At 35.9% G+C, this 15,084-nt stretch overlaps 1 protein-coding gene across 1 annotated transcript in view; it reads left to right on the forward strand.

Annotated features, from left to right (window-relative positions):
• The window catches only part of LOC150093941 (cell adhesion molecule Dscam1-like), a 1,598,688-nt gene that overhangs the window by 78,128 nt on the left and 1,505,476 nt on the right, over nt 1–15,084 (forward strand). The window contains exon 3 of the mRNA XM_090412925.1: nt 2,265–2,382. Within this exon, the coding sequence (XP_090269051.1) occupies nt 2,265–2,382 (118 nt within the window). The remainder of the gene's footprint in view (nt 1–2,264; nt 2,383–15,084) is intronic.

Genomic DNA, 15,084 nt, shown 5'->3' on the forward strand with positions numbered 1-15,084 from the left:
AAAAAAAGTTAGAATGAGTTGGTTAGGTGTGACAATGTGATTGGGGAAGTAGATGAAAGTCATAGTGGTGTGATCCAAGTGTTTAAAGGCCAGTTACTGTTTGTGGTTTCGATTTTAATGATATTGAGAGTGGATTAAATATGGATGTGTAATTGTTTGCAGATGTTTCAAAACTGGGGAAAGTTATGAGGAATGAAATAGATGTGACTCTCAAGAAGGATTTGAATAAGCTATGCTGATAGATAAATGGGGATACCAATTCAGAATTGCAAAGTATCAGGCTTCGAAATTCAGTAAGTAGCAAAGGATACTGTGCATTCATTTGGTGCAATTGAAAGAAGTGGAGGAGATAAGGAGTAGTGTTGGATATTGGCCTGAAATGTAAAGGCTGCATTATGAGCAATGTAGGGACAATGACAATCAGAAATTGTGATGCCTAAGTTATTGAAAAAATGAAGAGATTTTGGAAACAGCTCAAAGAAAAATGTCCTGAAATTGTGTTGGTCTCTGGAATGTTGGATATAAGGGCACACTGAGGGAATGCTATCTGTAGAGTCCAGATAGGAGAAGGGAGTAATATCATTTAATTGAGTTTATTCCAGTTTATTATAATTATACTTGACATGAAATTATATTCTCGTTTATTCCTTTATCCACTAAACAAAATTTGTGTGTGAAGTATCCTCAGAATTATACTACTTTTATATAGAGGCTGTTGACTTTATATTATTATTATTACTATTATTATTTCATGACACATCCAAGGAGTCCAAAGACTCATCGAGGGAGGGCACCTACTCTACAGCTCTCTGTCTCCACTACTCAATCCACCAACTACAACAAACCGCAATTACCATCATCATCTACACCAATACCACCCACCACCACCACCACTAGCATTTTCACAGCCAATCACAAACATCCATGCCCACAGCGGGATTCGAATCCGCTGCCTTTTGGCTGGAGAATAGATACGCTAACCGCTTGGCCAACCAGGCCAGCAATCACCTTAGTATCCCATTCTTCCAGATGTATATAATGCTATGCATTATGGGAAGGATCATTGCCCAGAACAGGTTTCATCCTTTCTTGAGGTCTGCAGGTCTGCATTACTTTAACCTTAGTATCTTCCTACATCAGACTCCCACTGATAAGACCTCAATAAAGGTCAAAACTGGTTTGGTTAGTGACCCTTCCTATAATTCATAGCAATATACACATCTGGATGAAAGTGTGCTTTACATTATGGGATACTACAATAATTGATGTGAAGTCAACAGCCTTTATATATATGAGTAGCCTGGTTGTGAAGATACTTTATGCACAAACTTTGTTTGACTGCATGTGATTAAAGGATTAAACATGAATATAATTTCTCCGCAAGTATAATTTACTTTGTAATCAAGTGAAGAATCTTTTACAACTATCTGTGATTGAGAGAGTATTTTAATAGAAGGACGAGACATAATTTTGTCACCTGTATATGGAAAATGTATGACTTCTACATTAATTCAACCTTGGTATCTTCCGGGGTCTGGTCTCCACTGATGATATATTAGTGATATTCATCTTTGAGCTTGCTTCCTGGGAGTAGAGTGGTTATACTCAGTGGTAGGTTTTTTTCCTGTCACTAATTGAAGCTGACACTGAGTTTCCTGTCTTGATTTAGGTCAGGAGTGTTGAATTGAGTAGTGATCCTTTTGGATCATTCTGAAATTTGAAGTGATTCTATAGATCAGTCAGATATTTTTGGAGTGGTATCCCTGTGCTTTAACAGTATTTCAATAAAGGTTAAAACCAGTCTGTGTAGTGATCTTTCCCACAATGCATAGCAATGTACAGATCTGGAAGGGTGAGATAGAGAATCTTTATAGAGATGCAGTTTAGTGGGGAAGATACTTCACATGCAAATTTTATTTCCATAAAGTTGGATGAAGGATTAAACAAGAATATAATTTCTTGTCAGGTATAATTTTCTTTGTAACCAAGTGAAAAACTTTTACAAAGGTTTTTCTCTTGGTTACAAAGGGAGTGAAGTGCAAGTTTTTGTTGTGTGTGTAGAGAGTAGTGGTAAGCAGAATGTACTGCATATGAGTGTGGAAATAGTAAAGGATTATAAGTTGCAGCTTGATGAGTATTGTATTTGATAGTGAGAACCTCCCATTTTTTCTTTTGATTCCATGGAGGTGTGGAATAATACTATTTAGAATGCATGATAATATAATGAAAACAGAAAGCCAATATGCGTTCCTAATGTCTTTCAGATTCTAGTGGAACAATTGCCCCCCGTGTTACAGATTCTAGGAAAATTATGACTGCTGTTCAGGGAGATATTGTGGAACTTCCGTGTGCTGCTCAGGGCTTCCCCGTGCCTAAATATAGGTAAGATATATTGTTGATCATGATAAATTTTTGATATATATAAAGTATGAAGAGTGTTTTTAATAGGCGAATTGTAATTAAAATTTACAATACAGTATGATATGTTGGAGGTAGAACCTTAGTTATTGTAGCAATGCTCTCTCTCTTTCTATATATATATATATATATATACACACACACACACACACACAGACACAAACAGCAGATGTAAACTTTGCAGACATATACAACACAGAAAAATAAGTTCATATGATTCAAGCTGAATGAGAGCAACTCAAAGTATGCTGTTTTGTTTTTAATATCAACACGATTAGTTTGTCTTAATTACATGGAAATTCAAGTTTATAAGAAAGATGAAAACAACATACAAGGAGCAGGCTTAGAAATAGCAAAAGAATAACATGGTGCCAAGAAATATTGTTGCACTGGTCAACGACTGGTGTGGTTGACCGCATTAGTACTGCCATTGTGTTCTGTTTAAAGAAGGCAGTTTCAATTGATTAATCATGCAGAAATCACACAGACACACTTTGTGATCAAAAATAAGCACTACAACACTAAAATTCATGAAACATTGCCAATTATCATTCAATATAGCACTTATCTTTCTGTAGCTCTTTCCAACACTACACAACTTACCTAATGAGATATCTACAGTAATGAAGTATTTCATCAGACGATATCCTATAACTTCCATTCAAAAGTTCATAGATCTCTGTCATATTAATCCTCTTTCTCCTGTTTACCAGTGTCTGCAGTTCACACAGAGTTACAAAGAAGAGTTACAAATAAATTTGTAACTCTTCTTTGCATCCTTTCCACAACTTCTTTATCACCTCCAAACCCAGGATACAAATCTGTGCAAAGTATTTCAGATACAGTCATATTGAGGCCTTGTTAAGATAAAAATGACCTCCACATCTTTTCATGTCAATGTTTATTACTACTATTATTATTACTATTATTACGGGTGACTCCAGGGAGTCCTTAGACTCATCGAGGGAGGCCCAGAACATCATGTCCACAACTATTCGACATTCTCACAGTATCTATCATACCTTGCCTTGAACTCATTCACTGTCATAGCACCCACAACAGACTCTGGCAGCTTATTACACTCATTTACCACTCTAAAAGTAAAGAACCCAGCTCTAACACCCTTGCCCAGCTTCCATAGATGTCCCCTAGTTCTCCCACCACCAGTCGTGATCTCAAAAATATCCTCTGAATTAATCCTATAGAAACCCTTCAGCAATTTGAATGTCTCAGTCATATCTCCCCTTTTCCGCCTATCAACCAATTTCTGCAACCCACAAATCTTCAACCTGTTCTCATAAGGTTCATTCCATAGACCTGCTATCACCTTGGTCACTCGTCTCTGGATCCTCTCCACCTCCTTCCCATCAAGAAGAAACCTAGGTGACCAAATCTAGGCACAGTAGTCGAGATGAGGTCTTATCAAGGCTCGGTACAGAGGAACGATAACTTGCTTGTCACTGCTCGTCAAAGTATTTTTCAGCAACCAAGTGATTTCATGAGCTGATTTAGCCACTTTTGCAATGTGTCCCCTAAACTTCATCTCCTTATCCACCAACACTCCCAATTCCCTGGTCTCATCAATCTCCTGGAGTACAGTTTCACCAATGTGGTATACTGTTGCTAATCTTTTCACCCCAGAACGCATAACCTTACATTTTGTCACATTAAATTGACATCCATTCTCCTTAGCTAGAACTCCAATCTATCCAAATCATCCTGCAAGATTTTGACATCTTCTGCATTCACTATTTCCCTATCCAACTTTGCATCATCAGCGAACAAATGAACCGTTCCTCTTAGATCCTTCCCTATATTGTTAATGAACAAATTAAACAGTGGTCCAGGAACAGAACCCTGCGGCACACCGCTAGTCACAGGCCGTCTTTTGGATTCTACTCCTGAATAAACTACTTTCTGATATCTCTCCATCAACCATCTACCTTTTGTTTCATCATCACAATTATCTTTTGAGTGGTATTCGTTTTGCTATGTAACTTCTGAACTTCAAATTCCTATCCATCATAACGCTAAAATCTGTCTCCACATCACCAAGCATAATCCTACCAATATAAAATACCATTGGAAATCTCATCTTGTCAAAATGCATAACTTTATACTTACTAACATTGAATTGATTGCCATTATCTGTTGAAGTTTTTTAACTTGGTTCTATTATACGTTAAAGTTACTAAGAAATTATATACAGTTACACCCCAAGTTACGTAAGTAATGCATTCTGTAAACCTTTACGTAACTCAAATTTTAAGTAAATTACATACATACAATAAAATGTTCAGTGGGTACTCATACTGCTGTTTTACATTTATTTTTTTCCAGATATTTTCCATTTTTAATATTTTTCATTTTTGGGGTGATTCAAAAAAAATTCAATTATAAAAAATGTATCAATTGTATTTGAATAATATACATACTGTAAATATGAAAGGATGAAAAATACATAATATAAAAGAATATAAAAACAAACTGAAATATTCACTTTTCACATAAAAAAATATCTTGTGATGGCTAAGTTGGTTGTTCTAAGGAATGCTGTTGTGCGGGAAATTTTACCCCTTTCGATGTTGAAGGCTGAGGGTAGTCGGGGTCGTCTGAGTTGTCATCTTGGCTTTGTTGTGAACAGCATCTCACAAACATGTCTAGCGTAGATTGTGTGGTAACACGCTTCTGGTCCTTGTAGATGGCCTTGTAGCTAGACATATCGGCTAACATTTTCGAACCGCTCAGTGTTCAGATCCATCAATTCTAATTTTGCTAATGTGATGTCTCTCAAGTTAAAAACATCAGCTGGCATCTTCATTGTAAATTTCTTTATGTCTGGCAGTTGAATCGGATTAGTATTTTCTTCGGAATGTCTCCAACTGAATGAGGTCATCATCAGTTAGCTCTTCATTGTGACTCAAAAGAAGATCGTTAATGTCACTGTTATCCACTTCCAGCTCTAATTGCTGTGCCAGTTGCAACACGTCTCTTTCGCCTGCTGTAATTCTTGTGTCAACTCAGCACCTGTATCAATCATTGTTTGCTCTCCTTCCATGAAATGCTTAAAATTATGGACCATTTCTGGGCAGAGTTTCTTCCACACAGCATTCATTGTGGTCTGCTTGATTTCATCCCAGGCCACCCTGATGTTTTTGATAGTGTTAAGGATATTATAGTTCTTCCAGAAATCATGTAGAGTTTTCTTTTAGCATAGAATGTAGAGTAGAACTTTTCTTCTAAAATAATTGCAGACCTTTGTTTTTTAGATTTATTACCAGCGCATTTGGTTTTGCGTTTACATTCCATTTTAAGGGTAAAAAAACAATGAAAACAAGTGACTGAGCTAACCGCATGAGGCATCTACTACTGTATTGCTATAAGGCTGTCAAAGAAGCACCTGCGCAAAGCTGCAAATGTGCTCATATGCACTAGTAGATTTATTACATAACTGCAAATTTACATAAGTCGTGTGTTACATAACTCAGAGGGTAACTGTACTTGGTTTTAATCCTTTACCCAAGGAAGCAAAACAATGTTTTGCATGTGAAATATATTCATGCCTGAGCTACTTATATATCTATACACACACACACATGTGCGCAGGTGATCTGAAAAGTTATTGGCCTCGACCATAGGTAGTAACACTATCAGCAAGATTTTTTTTTTAAATCGGTACATCTGTCAGAAACATTCATGTGAAATTGCAAGTCATTCTATCAAGTAGTTTTTTTTATACAGCTGTCTGAAGCAAAAGTGTTGTCTATATCCCTTGAAATGGATAAAATTCAGTATCATGTGGTTATAAAATTCTTTGTAAAAGAAGGTTTAATGCCAAAATAAATTCATAAAAGTTTATGGGCACCCTTCTCCTTCATTTCTGACAATTAAGAAATGGGTGGCCGAGTTTAAACATGGCCGTACCAGCCCTGAAGATGATCCACGTGAAGAACATCCAAAAAGTGTAACAACGCCAGAAATCATTGATCAAGTGCTCGATATGGTATTGGATGACTGGCGAGTCAAAGTATGTGAAATTGCTGAGCCTATAGGCATTTCAAAAGAACGTGTAGGATATATTTTGTATGAAGAATTGCAAATGAAAAAGCTTTGCACAAGATGAATGCCATGCTTGCTCACAGCAGATCAAAAACTCACTCGCATGAAAATCTCTGAACAGTTCTTGGTGCATTTTAACAAGAATAAAACTGATTTTGCATGTCGATTTATTACTATGGATGAGACTTGGATTCACCATTACACACCAGAATCCAAACAGCAGTCAAAACAGTGAACAGAAGCCAGTTGTTCAGCGCCAAAGAAGACAATGTCAGCTCCATTAGCAGGAAAGGTCATTGCATCGGTGTTTGGCGATGCTAAAAGCATTTTGTTTATTAATTATCTTGAAAAAGGTAAAACAATAACTGGGGAATATTATTCTGATCTTTTAACCAGACTAGACGAAAAAATTTGTGAGAAAAGACCCAGTTTTCAGAAGAAATAAATCATCTTTCATCAGGACAATGCACCTGCCCACAAAGGCGTTTTGGGAAAATTAAAGGATCTGCACTATGAATTGTTGGAATATCCACCCTATTCCCCAGATTTGGCTCCATCTGACTTCTATCTCTTCCCAAGACTAAAACTCTTCCTCGCTGGTAAGCATTTTCCTTTGAATCAAGAGGTGATTGCAGATGTATAGGCGTATTTTGCAGATCTTACTGAGAACCACTACAGAGACGGGATAATGATGTTGGAGAATCGCTGGAATAAATGTATTAGTCTTAAGGGAGATTATATTGAAAAGTAAAAATAATTTTGAAATGATAAATTTGTTTTTTCATTGTTAGGCTGAGAACATTTGGACTACTCTCATATATATTCATGTCTCAGCTACTTATTTCACACACAAAACATTGCTTTGCTTCCTTTGGTAAAGGATTAAAACCAATTATATAATTTCTTGGTATCTTTAATGTATAATAAAACCAAGTTAAAAACTTTCAACATCTTTCTCTCATCAAGAGATTTTTATTAATAATCTAGCACTGTTTGGTTACTTGTATATGAGATATATATGACTTTTGCATTCAACCTTGGTATCACTACTGGGTCTGGCTCCCACTGATGAGACCTCAACAGAGGTCAAAACTGGGCTGGGTAGTGGTCTTTCTCTTTGTGCATAGCATTCTACATGTCCAAAAGGGTGTGTGTTTTGCATTATTGGATACGTACTAAGGCAAATGACGTAAAGTCATTAGCATCTATATGCAAGTGCAAGTAGCTCAGATGTGAATATATTTCATGCTCAAAACATTGTTTTGCTTCCTTGGGTAAAGGATCAAAACCAAGTTTATAATTTCTTGATAGCCATTATCATTTGTCAGTGGATCCAGCTTATTCAAATCGTTCTGTAAGTGGTAGATATTAGTAGCATCCCTGATTGCCTTGTCTATCTTTGTATCATCCACAAACAATTGAACATTCCTGTACAATATCATCGATGTATAGGTTGAACAGCAATGGTCTGAGAACTGATTCCTGAGGTACACCAATGGTCATCTTAAATTTGGCAGATTCACACCACTGTATACCGATACCTGTTCATCAATCATCCATTGATCCAAGTCAAGAGTTTATGTTCCAATCCTGTATTCTCCATTTTATGCAACAGCCTTTCATGTGATATCCTATCATATCCCTTAGCAGAATCCAACATTAGTATATTCATTCCCTTTATCCAACACAGCCATAACATTATTATGAAATAAGAGGAAATTGCTAAAACAGGATCTCCTATTAGTAAATTAATGCTGTTTATTGAAGAGTATAGCTTGTCTATGAACCCATTTCTGTATATCAGCTTTTACTAACTTCTCTAAAATATTCACCACCACTCTAGATATACTGATAGGTTATTAGTTAAACACACCAGTTTTTGCACCACTTTTGAACAACAGAACTATCATGCATTCTTTCCATTCTTGTGGTATCTTTCCTGAGCTGAGACTCAAGTTATACAAACATGTCAAGAGACCAGCCAATTTGACTGGGCATTCCTTCATCATAACTTGTTTAGCTTACGGTAATGCTACTGGACTTTATTATTATCATCATCACCCAGGCCTCCATGGAGTCAAAAGACTCATCGTGGGAGGTCCTTCCTAAGAAACACAGAGTCTATCAAGACTCATTGAGGGGAGCCCCCCCCCCAAGAACACAAAGTCTATCATACCACTCCTTAAACTTATTGACCATTCTAACTCTCACAACTCCATCAGGCAATGCATTCCATGGTTCAACCAACTTCCATGAAAAAAAACCACTTCTCACCCTCTTGCTCAAGGCTTCCTTTCGTAACTTCCAGGGATGGCCCCATGTCATCACTCCTTGCCACTGTTCAACCAAGCGAAAGAACTCCTCAATGTCAACCATGTAACCGCCTTTCAACAGTTTAAAAGTCTCAATAATATCACTTCTCCTCCTTCTATCCACCAAACTCTGCAGTCCACATTCCCTCAGCCGATCCTCATAACTAACATTGTACAATCCTGAAATTATCTTTGTTATCCGCCTTTGTACCCTTTCTACAGTTAATTTATCCCCTTCAAATCCTGGGGACCAAATCTGACAACAATTGTCTAAGTGTGGTCTGATCAGAGACTTATACAATGGAATGATAACCCTTTTAGCTCTGCAAGGCAGTGTTCTTCTCATTATTGCAGCAATCCTCTGTGTCACCTTCACCACCTTCGCAATATGTCCCCTAAATTTCAGGTTTCTATCAATCATCAATCCCAGATCTCGTCTCCCCTACTTCCTCCAGTATAACCCCTTCCATAGAGTATGCAGCGTCCCATCGATGTTTCCCAAACCTCAAGACCTTACATTTTGCTGCATTTAACTGACCCCCCCCTATTCATTTACCCATCTATCTAGCTTATTCAAATCCTCTTGCAAGGCTACCATATCTGCACTATTAGTAATAATCCTTCCCAGCTTTGCATCATCCACAAACAACTGAATATCTCCTTGCAATCCACTGACAATGTCACTGATATAAAGGTTAAACAATATAGGTCCCAGTACTGAACCCTGTGGGACCCCACTTGTAACTCTCTGCCTCCTTGAAACTGCCCCACCATAAACTCTCTAATACCTATCGGGCAGTCATGAATCCAGTTGACCAATCTGACATCCAGACCCATGTGCTGCAACTTAAATATCAGCTTATCATGTGGCACCCTTTCAAATGCCTTTGCTAAGTCTAAGAAAATGGCAGTATATGCCTTTCTCTCATCTAATGCTCTTGTAACTTTATTATAAAAGGCTAGCATATTGCTAAAACAAGAGCGCCCCTTCACAAATCCATGTTGACTCTCACAGATAACATTACCCTCATCTGCCCAATGTTGTACACGGTCCCTACTACTTTCTCCAAGATCTTAACAACTACTGATGACACACAAACTGGCCTATAATTAGACATTTCCAGTCTGCTACCATCCTTATGCAATGGCACTATCTTACCTTCCTTCCATTCCATGGGCACCTTTCATGCAGCCAGACTTTCATTGAAAAGCCAGATCAAAGGCACTGTCAGTTCCCTAGCACAATCTCTCAAAACTCGTGGTGAAATACCATCCAGTCCAACAGCTTTACTGACATCCAGAGTACTCAGTATTTGAAACACAATGAAAAATTAACTAGAGTCTTTTCTGCATAATTTTCATGTTTTGTTTAATGATTTGACAAGAGAGTAGGTCTCAGACTACTACTGGTGGGCAATTCTCTGCAACAGGGGCGAATCCTGGTCTTAAAATTCATGCTTGCTCTTGTTATCATTCAGTGAGTGAGAGGTGTGATTGAAATCTGATTATCAGAATAATGAATTACAGGTAACCCTCGCATAACGCGGATGTTAGGTTCCACAGAAATGGCGCGTTATATAAATTGCGTTATGTGAGACTCAGATCACATACAAAAAGTAGGGTTATGTTCCGAAATCGTTTTTTTTTTTTAATTATATAAACAACAATGACATATCCAACAAAAATATATTTTTATTTAATTCAGGTAATTCATGTAAGTTAAGAAAACATAAACTATGACACAAATACATAGTATAAAATTATAAAAATTACAAATTGTAATTAAGCTTCATTGCTCGTAATGCATAAATGTTTTTGGTAAAATAAAAATGAGTGCATATTTTAATCTTTCATAGCACGAGGATTTGAGGATCGGTTAATAAACATTAGTTTTGTCATGTAATCATCTGATACATTACTACAAAACAGTAGAGTAATTCTGTCTTTGGAAACTTTGAATTCCAGAGTTGATCTTTCATTTTTTGAAATATACAGGGTGTTCGGGATAAATTTGACATATTTATAATTAATTATATTTTTCCGTAAGTTACATGTATTAACACACACTTCTCTTCATTTAAAAGTTTGGACCCTTCTTCATTCATATACAAGATGTCAGAAAGGATGGATAGCTGGAACCCACCTGAATCATGGAAGAGAATAACTTGTATCATGATGATTCGTGCCCGCCATCAAAATAAGGATATTACGACTGCTGCCCAATGCTCCCTGAATACAGTAAAAACAATCAGGCATGAACTAGAGACTTGCAATGGTGACTACGAGGATGTAGCAAGAAGAAAGATCCCTAGCAGACGATCTGATTGCGTTCGTACAGCAGAATTCCTCGCAAATCTGCAGGAACAGGTGTTGAAGAACCCTGGCATTGGAATTCGGGCTTTGTTCGTGGAGTTGCTAACTGTAGTCAAGCCCTGGATAACAAGGGTAGCCAATGGTAGGCCGTATGTATGGCAGCAGGATTCGGCCCCTTGCCACACCTCTGGGAAAAGTCAAAAATGGTTGTCTGAAAATTTCTACGACTTCACCAGTCCAAATGTTTGGCCTCCAAACTCCCCAGACCTTAACCCCATGGATTATTTTGTATGGGGCGCAGTTGAAAAAGACACCAATCGCACTTCCAGTAATACAAAAGCCTAGTTAATGGATAAAATTAAAACAGTTTTTGTGGCCCTTCCCAGGGAGACTGTAGCATCAGCTTGTTCGAGGTTCCGAAGCAGAATTGAAGCTGTGATCGATGCTAATGGTGGTTATTTTGAGTAAATCTTGTTGATAGTATTGTAATTAACTCTGCCTGTAATGTTTTTTTGTCAATTCATTAAATTTAATAGATACAAAGAAGATTTTCTTTTTCCTTACGAAACTGTCAAATTTATCCCGAACACCCTGTAGGTGCATTTTTGTATTTTTTTTCCAATATAACCCGGATTCATCAGCATTGAACACCTTGTCTGCATTATAAATGTTTATAAACTTTGAGAGTTTTTTGTTTAATAAGATTTCCATCCAAAGGAATTTTTTTTTGAGTGCATCTTCTTTCCAAATCATTAGAGATTTCTTCATTTTTCTCTTAGAAAATTGCGTACACGAGCAACGAGCTTTGCACTTGCCATTGACCCAGCAATAAACACTTTCTCAGAATTTAAATGAATCAACAATTCATTTAAATTCAAAGTCTTTACAACAACTGGTTTTCTCCATTTTTCAACCGATCCATGATTTTATTTTTTTTCTTTGAGACGAATTTTCTTTTCAATATTAATTTTTTTCCCTTTCAATGCAATTTGTGGCCATTACTATAAAAATAATTTTTGTACATAAAAAAGCATTACATATTAATTATGTATGTAACTCGCCAGAAAATAAAGTGCTCAGTGTGAGATGACACACTTGTGATTTTTAATGCGCTTTCCTTGCAGAAAACGAAGACAATTTTCAACAATAAACACTTTATAAGGTATACAATTGACGTACATGCATGCTAAAGGATGTTTTCTCTAATATAACTCTTATGAGTAAATGCCATTATTTCTTTATGGCTTTGACTCACATCATATAAGAACAAAGTAAATGTCGTAACTTCTAAGCTGCTTATATTTTGCTAGATTTCAAACCAGCATCTTTAAAACATTTGTCACAGGACACTGAAGGTCATCTTAAAATTATTATTATTAATATTCAGGCCTCCATGGAGTCAAAAGACTCATCGTGGGAGGTCCTTCCTAAGAAACACAAAGTCTATTAAGACTCATAACAATAATTTAGAGATTTGATTGTAAGTTATGCAGCCGTACTTGTTCAGGGAATATTTCACAGATGATGAATTTGAAAAAAAGTCTAATAGACTTGTAATATAGCATATTCTATGCTATATTCTGTGTAATATTCTTGTAAAATTCTATGCAGTATTTGGTTTTATTCCATTTAATCTTATGTAAAGAAGTTTTAATTTCCAACACATGATCTGCTTGTCCTTCTTTGACAGTATATCATATATATTTTTTATGGTCTTCCAGATATATTCTTATTGTTACTCGAGCATCTCTATACAGTCTGAAGACTTGTCATAGAAGGCACCACACTATCAGTTCACCAATGTTTACCAGACTTTTTGTTAACTCAGTCACTGACATAGTTCTCATTGCTACCGCTTGCAATCCATTCCACTCATTCACCACTCTCTAAGCAAAAAATTTAGTCTTCATGCCCTTGTTAACCATGCTCTCTTGCAAAAATGGTTTCTTGTTCTGTACTGGAAAATGTTTTCTGCATCAAGCTATCACTCAATTTATATCATATCATGAAAGGTAAAAAACAGTGAAATGTACATTATACATTATTTTAAGCTTTAAATGCTGATAAAGTCCCATGGAGGTGGAATGGGGGACAGAATAGTTCCATTGCATAAAAGAGACTCCAAGATTGTTGTAGCAAAATATAGACCAATCAAGATACATAGTGATGTATAGGTATTGGAAAAGTTGGTCAAAGACAGAATTCAGGAATGGGTGAATATGTTAATACTTCCACATTCAATCTATCCTCATAGGAAACATTTCATAGATTGTTACCATCTTGATCCCTTACATCTGGATCCTTTTCACCACTTGCTCATCTCCATGAACCCAGGTGACTAGTAAATTGATATGAAGTCAGACACAACCCAAGGTACAATATACATTGTAACCAAGTGGGAAAACTTTCCACAACCATGCATGCTGTTCAATCTTCAAATAATGGAAAGGTTGCTGGCTGTAGTGGAATGGTAATAGAGATGTTCAAGTATGGTGGTGGTAGTAAAGTATCACAAGTTCTAACAGTGATATTCACATATATCATCCATCCATAAGAAGGGCAATAAGAAAAACACTAAATATTATACAGGAATAAGTATATTTTTAAGCAACTGATGATAGTCTGTTAATTTCAGACTGAAATATTTGGCAGTATATTTAATAAATAATACTTTGTATTTTCATATACAGTGGTATCTCGCTAATCCGAACCTCTTTAGTCCGAACCCTCCAATAATCCGAACTGCGGTTTGAAAGAAAAAAAGTTTTACTTATTACGTATTATTATTTTGTGTACTATTATTTTTATTTAATAATTATTATTTTAATTATTATTATTTATTCTATTATTATTACAGTACAGCATTTCTTTCATACTATCGATTGTACGGTTATACTGTAGGCCTATTTTGATTTATTGTGTGTTCACGTTTGCTTTTTTATGCTGTACAGTATAAAAAAGCAAACGTGAAGCATACTGTATTGTCTGCATGAATCACAAATATACACAAAAAGAGGAAATTCAAAACGTGCGTAATTTGGTTAAAAATATAAATCCAGATGCTGAAATTTCACAAACAGATATTACCGAATGGATTATAGGTAGAACTCAAAGTGAATTCGAAATCAAATCAGATGCTGAAATTATAAATCTGATGCTACAGAATGAATTAGAAGATGATGATGAAGAACTCGAAGAAAAAAAAGTAAAACATGAAGAGGCAGTTGACAGTTTTAATATGTGTATAGAATGGGCCAAGCAGAATGATATGCCATTCCACCAAAGTTTATTGCTAATGCAGCTCTGAGAAGAAGCATTCGAAAAAAGTTTAACTTCCAAGAAGCAAAAGAAAATCAGTAACTATTTTTACAAAGAAATAAAAAAATGTTTTGTGTTATTTTGTAAAACTTTTTTTTTGTATGTGTGTGTTGTGTACAAGAAAGTGATATTTTTTACGCAAATTAAGTTACGTACTGAACTATGAAATTTTATTACATCAGAATCCTCAACAACACAGGTACATACAAATTAAATTGTATGTACCTGTGTTGTTTGTATATTTGTATGTTTGAATAAAGTTGTGTTCTATATTATTTTTTAAGTTTTACATTACAGTATAGTAGCTTTTTTCTATCAGTTAATTTATTTACAGAATTAAATTGATGTACCATTGGAATCTGATTATTTTTGTCTTAAATGCTAGTTATTTATGTCTCTTGGGGAAAAATTCGAAACTCCGAACTTTTCGCTAATCCGAATGAGCACGGTTTTTATTGGTTCGGATTAGCAAGATACCACTGTATATATATTGTATATATACAGTGGTATCCTGCTAATCATAACACTTTACAATTGTATTGTAAAGTGTTATGATTAGCAGGATATTTAATCAAATTATGAGGGACAGAATTGAATTTAATACATCCCTAATAACATCAGAGGAGCAATCTGGTTTTAGAACAGGAAGATCTTGCAAGGCTAA

This window comes from Typopeltis vanoorti, chromosome 23 (assembly GCF_054136105.1).
Source record: "Typopeltis vanoorti isolate ZY-2024b chromosome 23, IOZ_Tvanoo_1.0, whole genome shotgun sequence".
Taxonomy (NCBI): domain Eukaryota; kingdom Metazoa; phylum Arthropoda; class Arachnida; order Uropygi; family Thelyphonidae; genus Typopeltis; species Typopeltis vanoorti.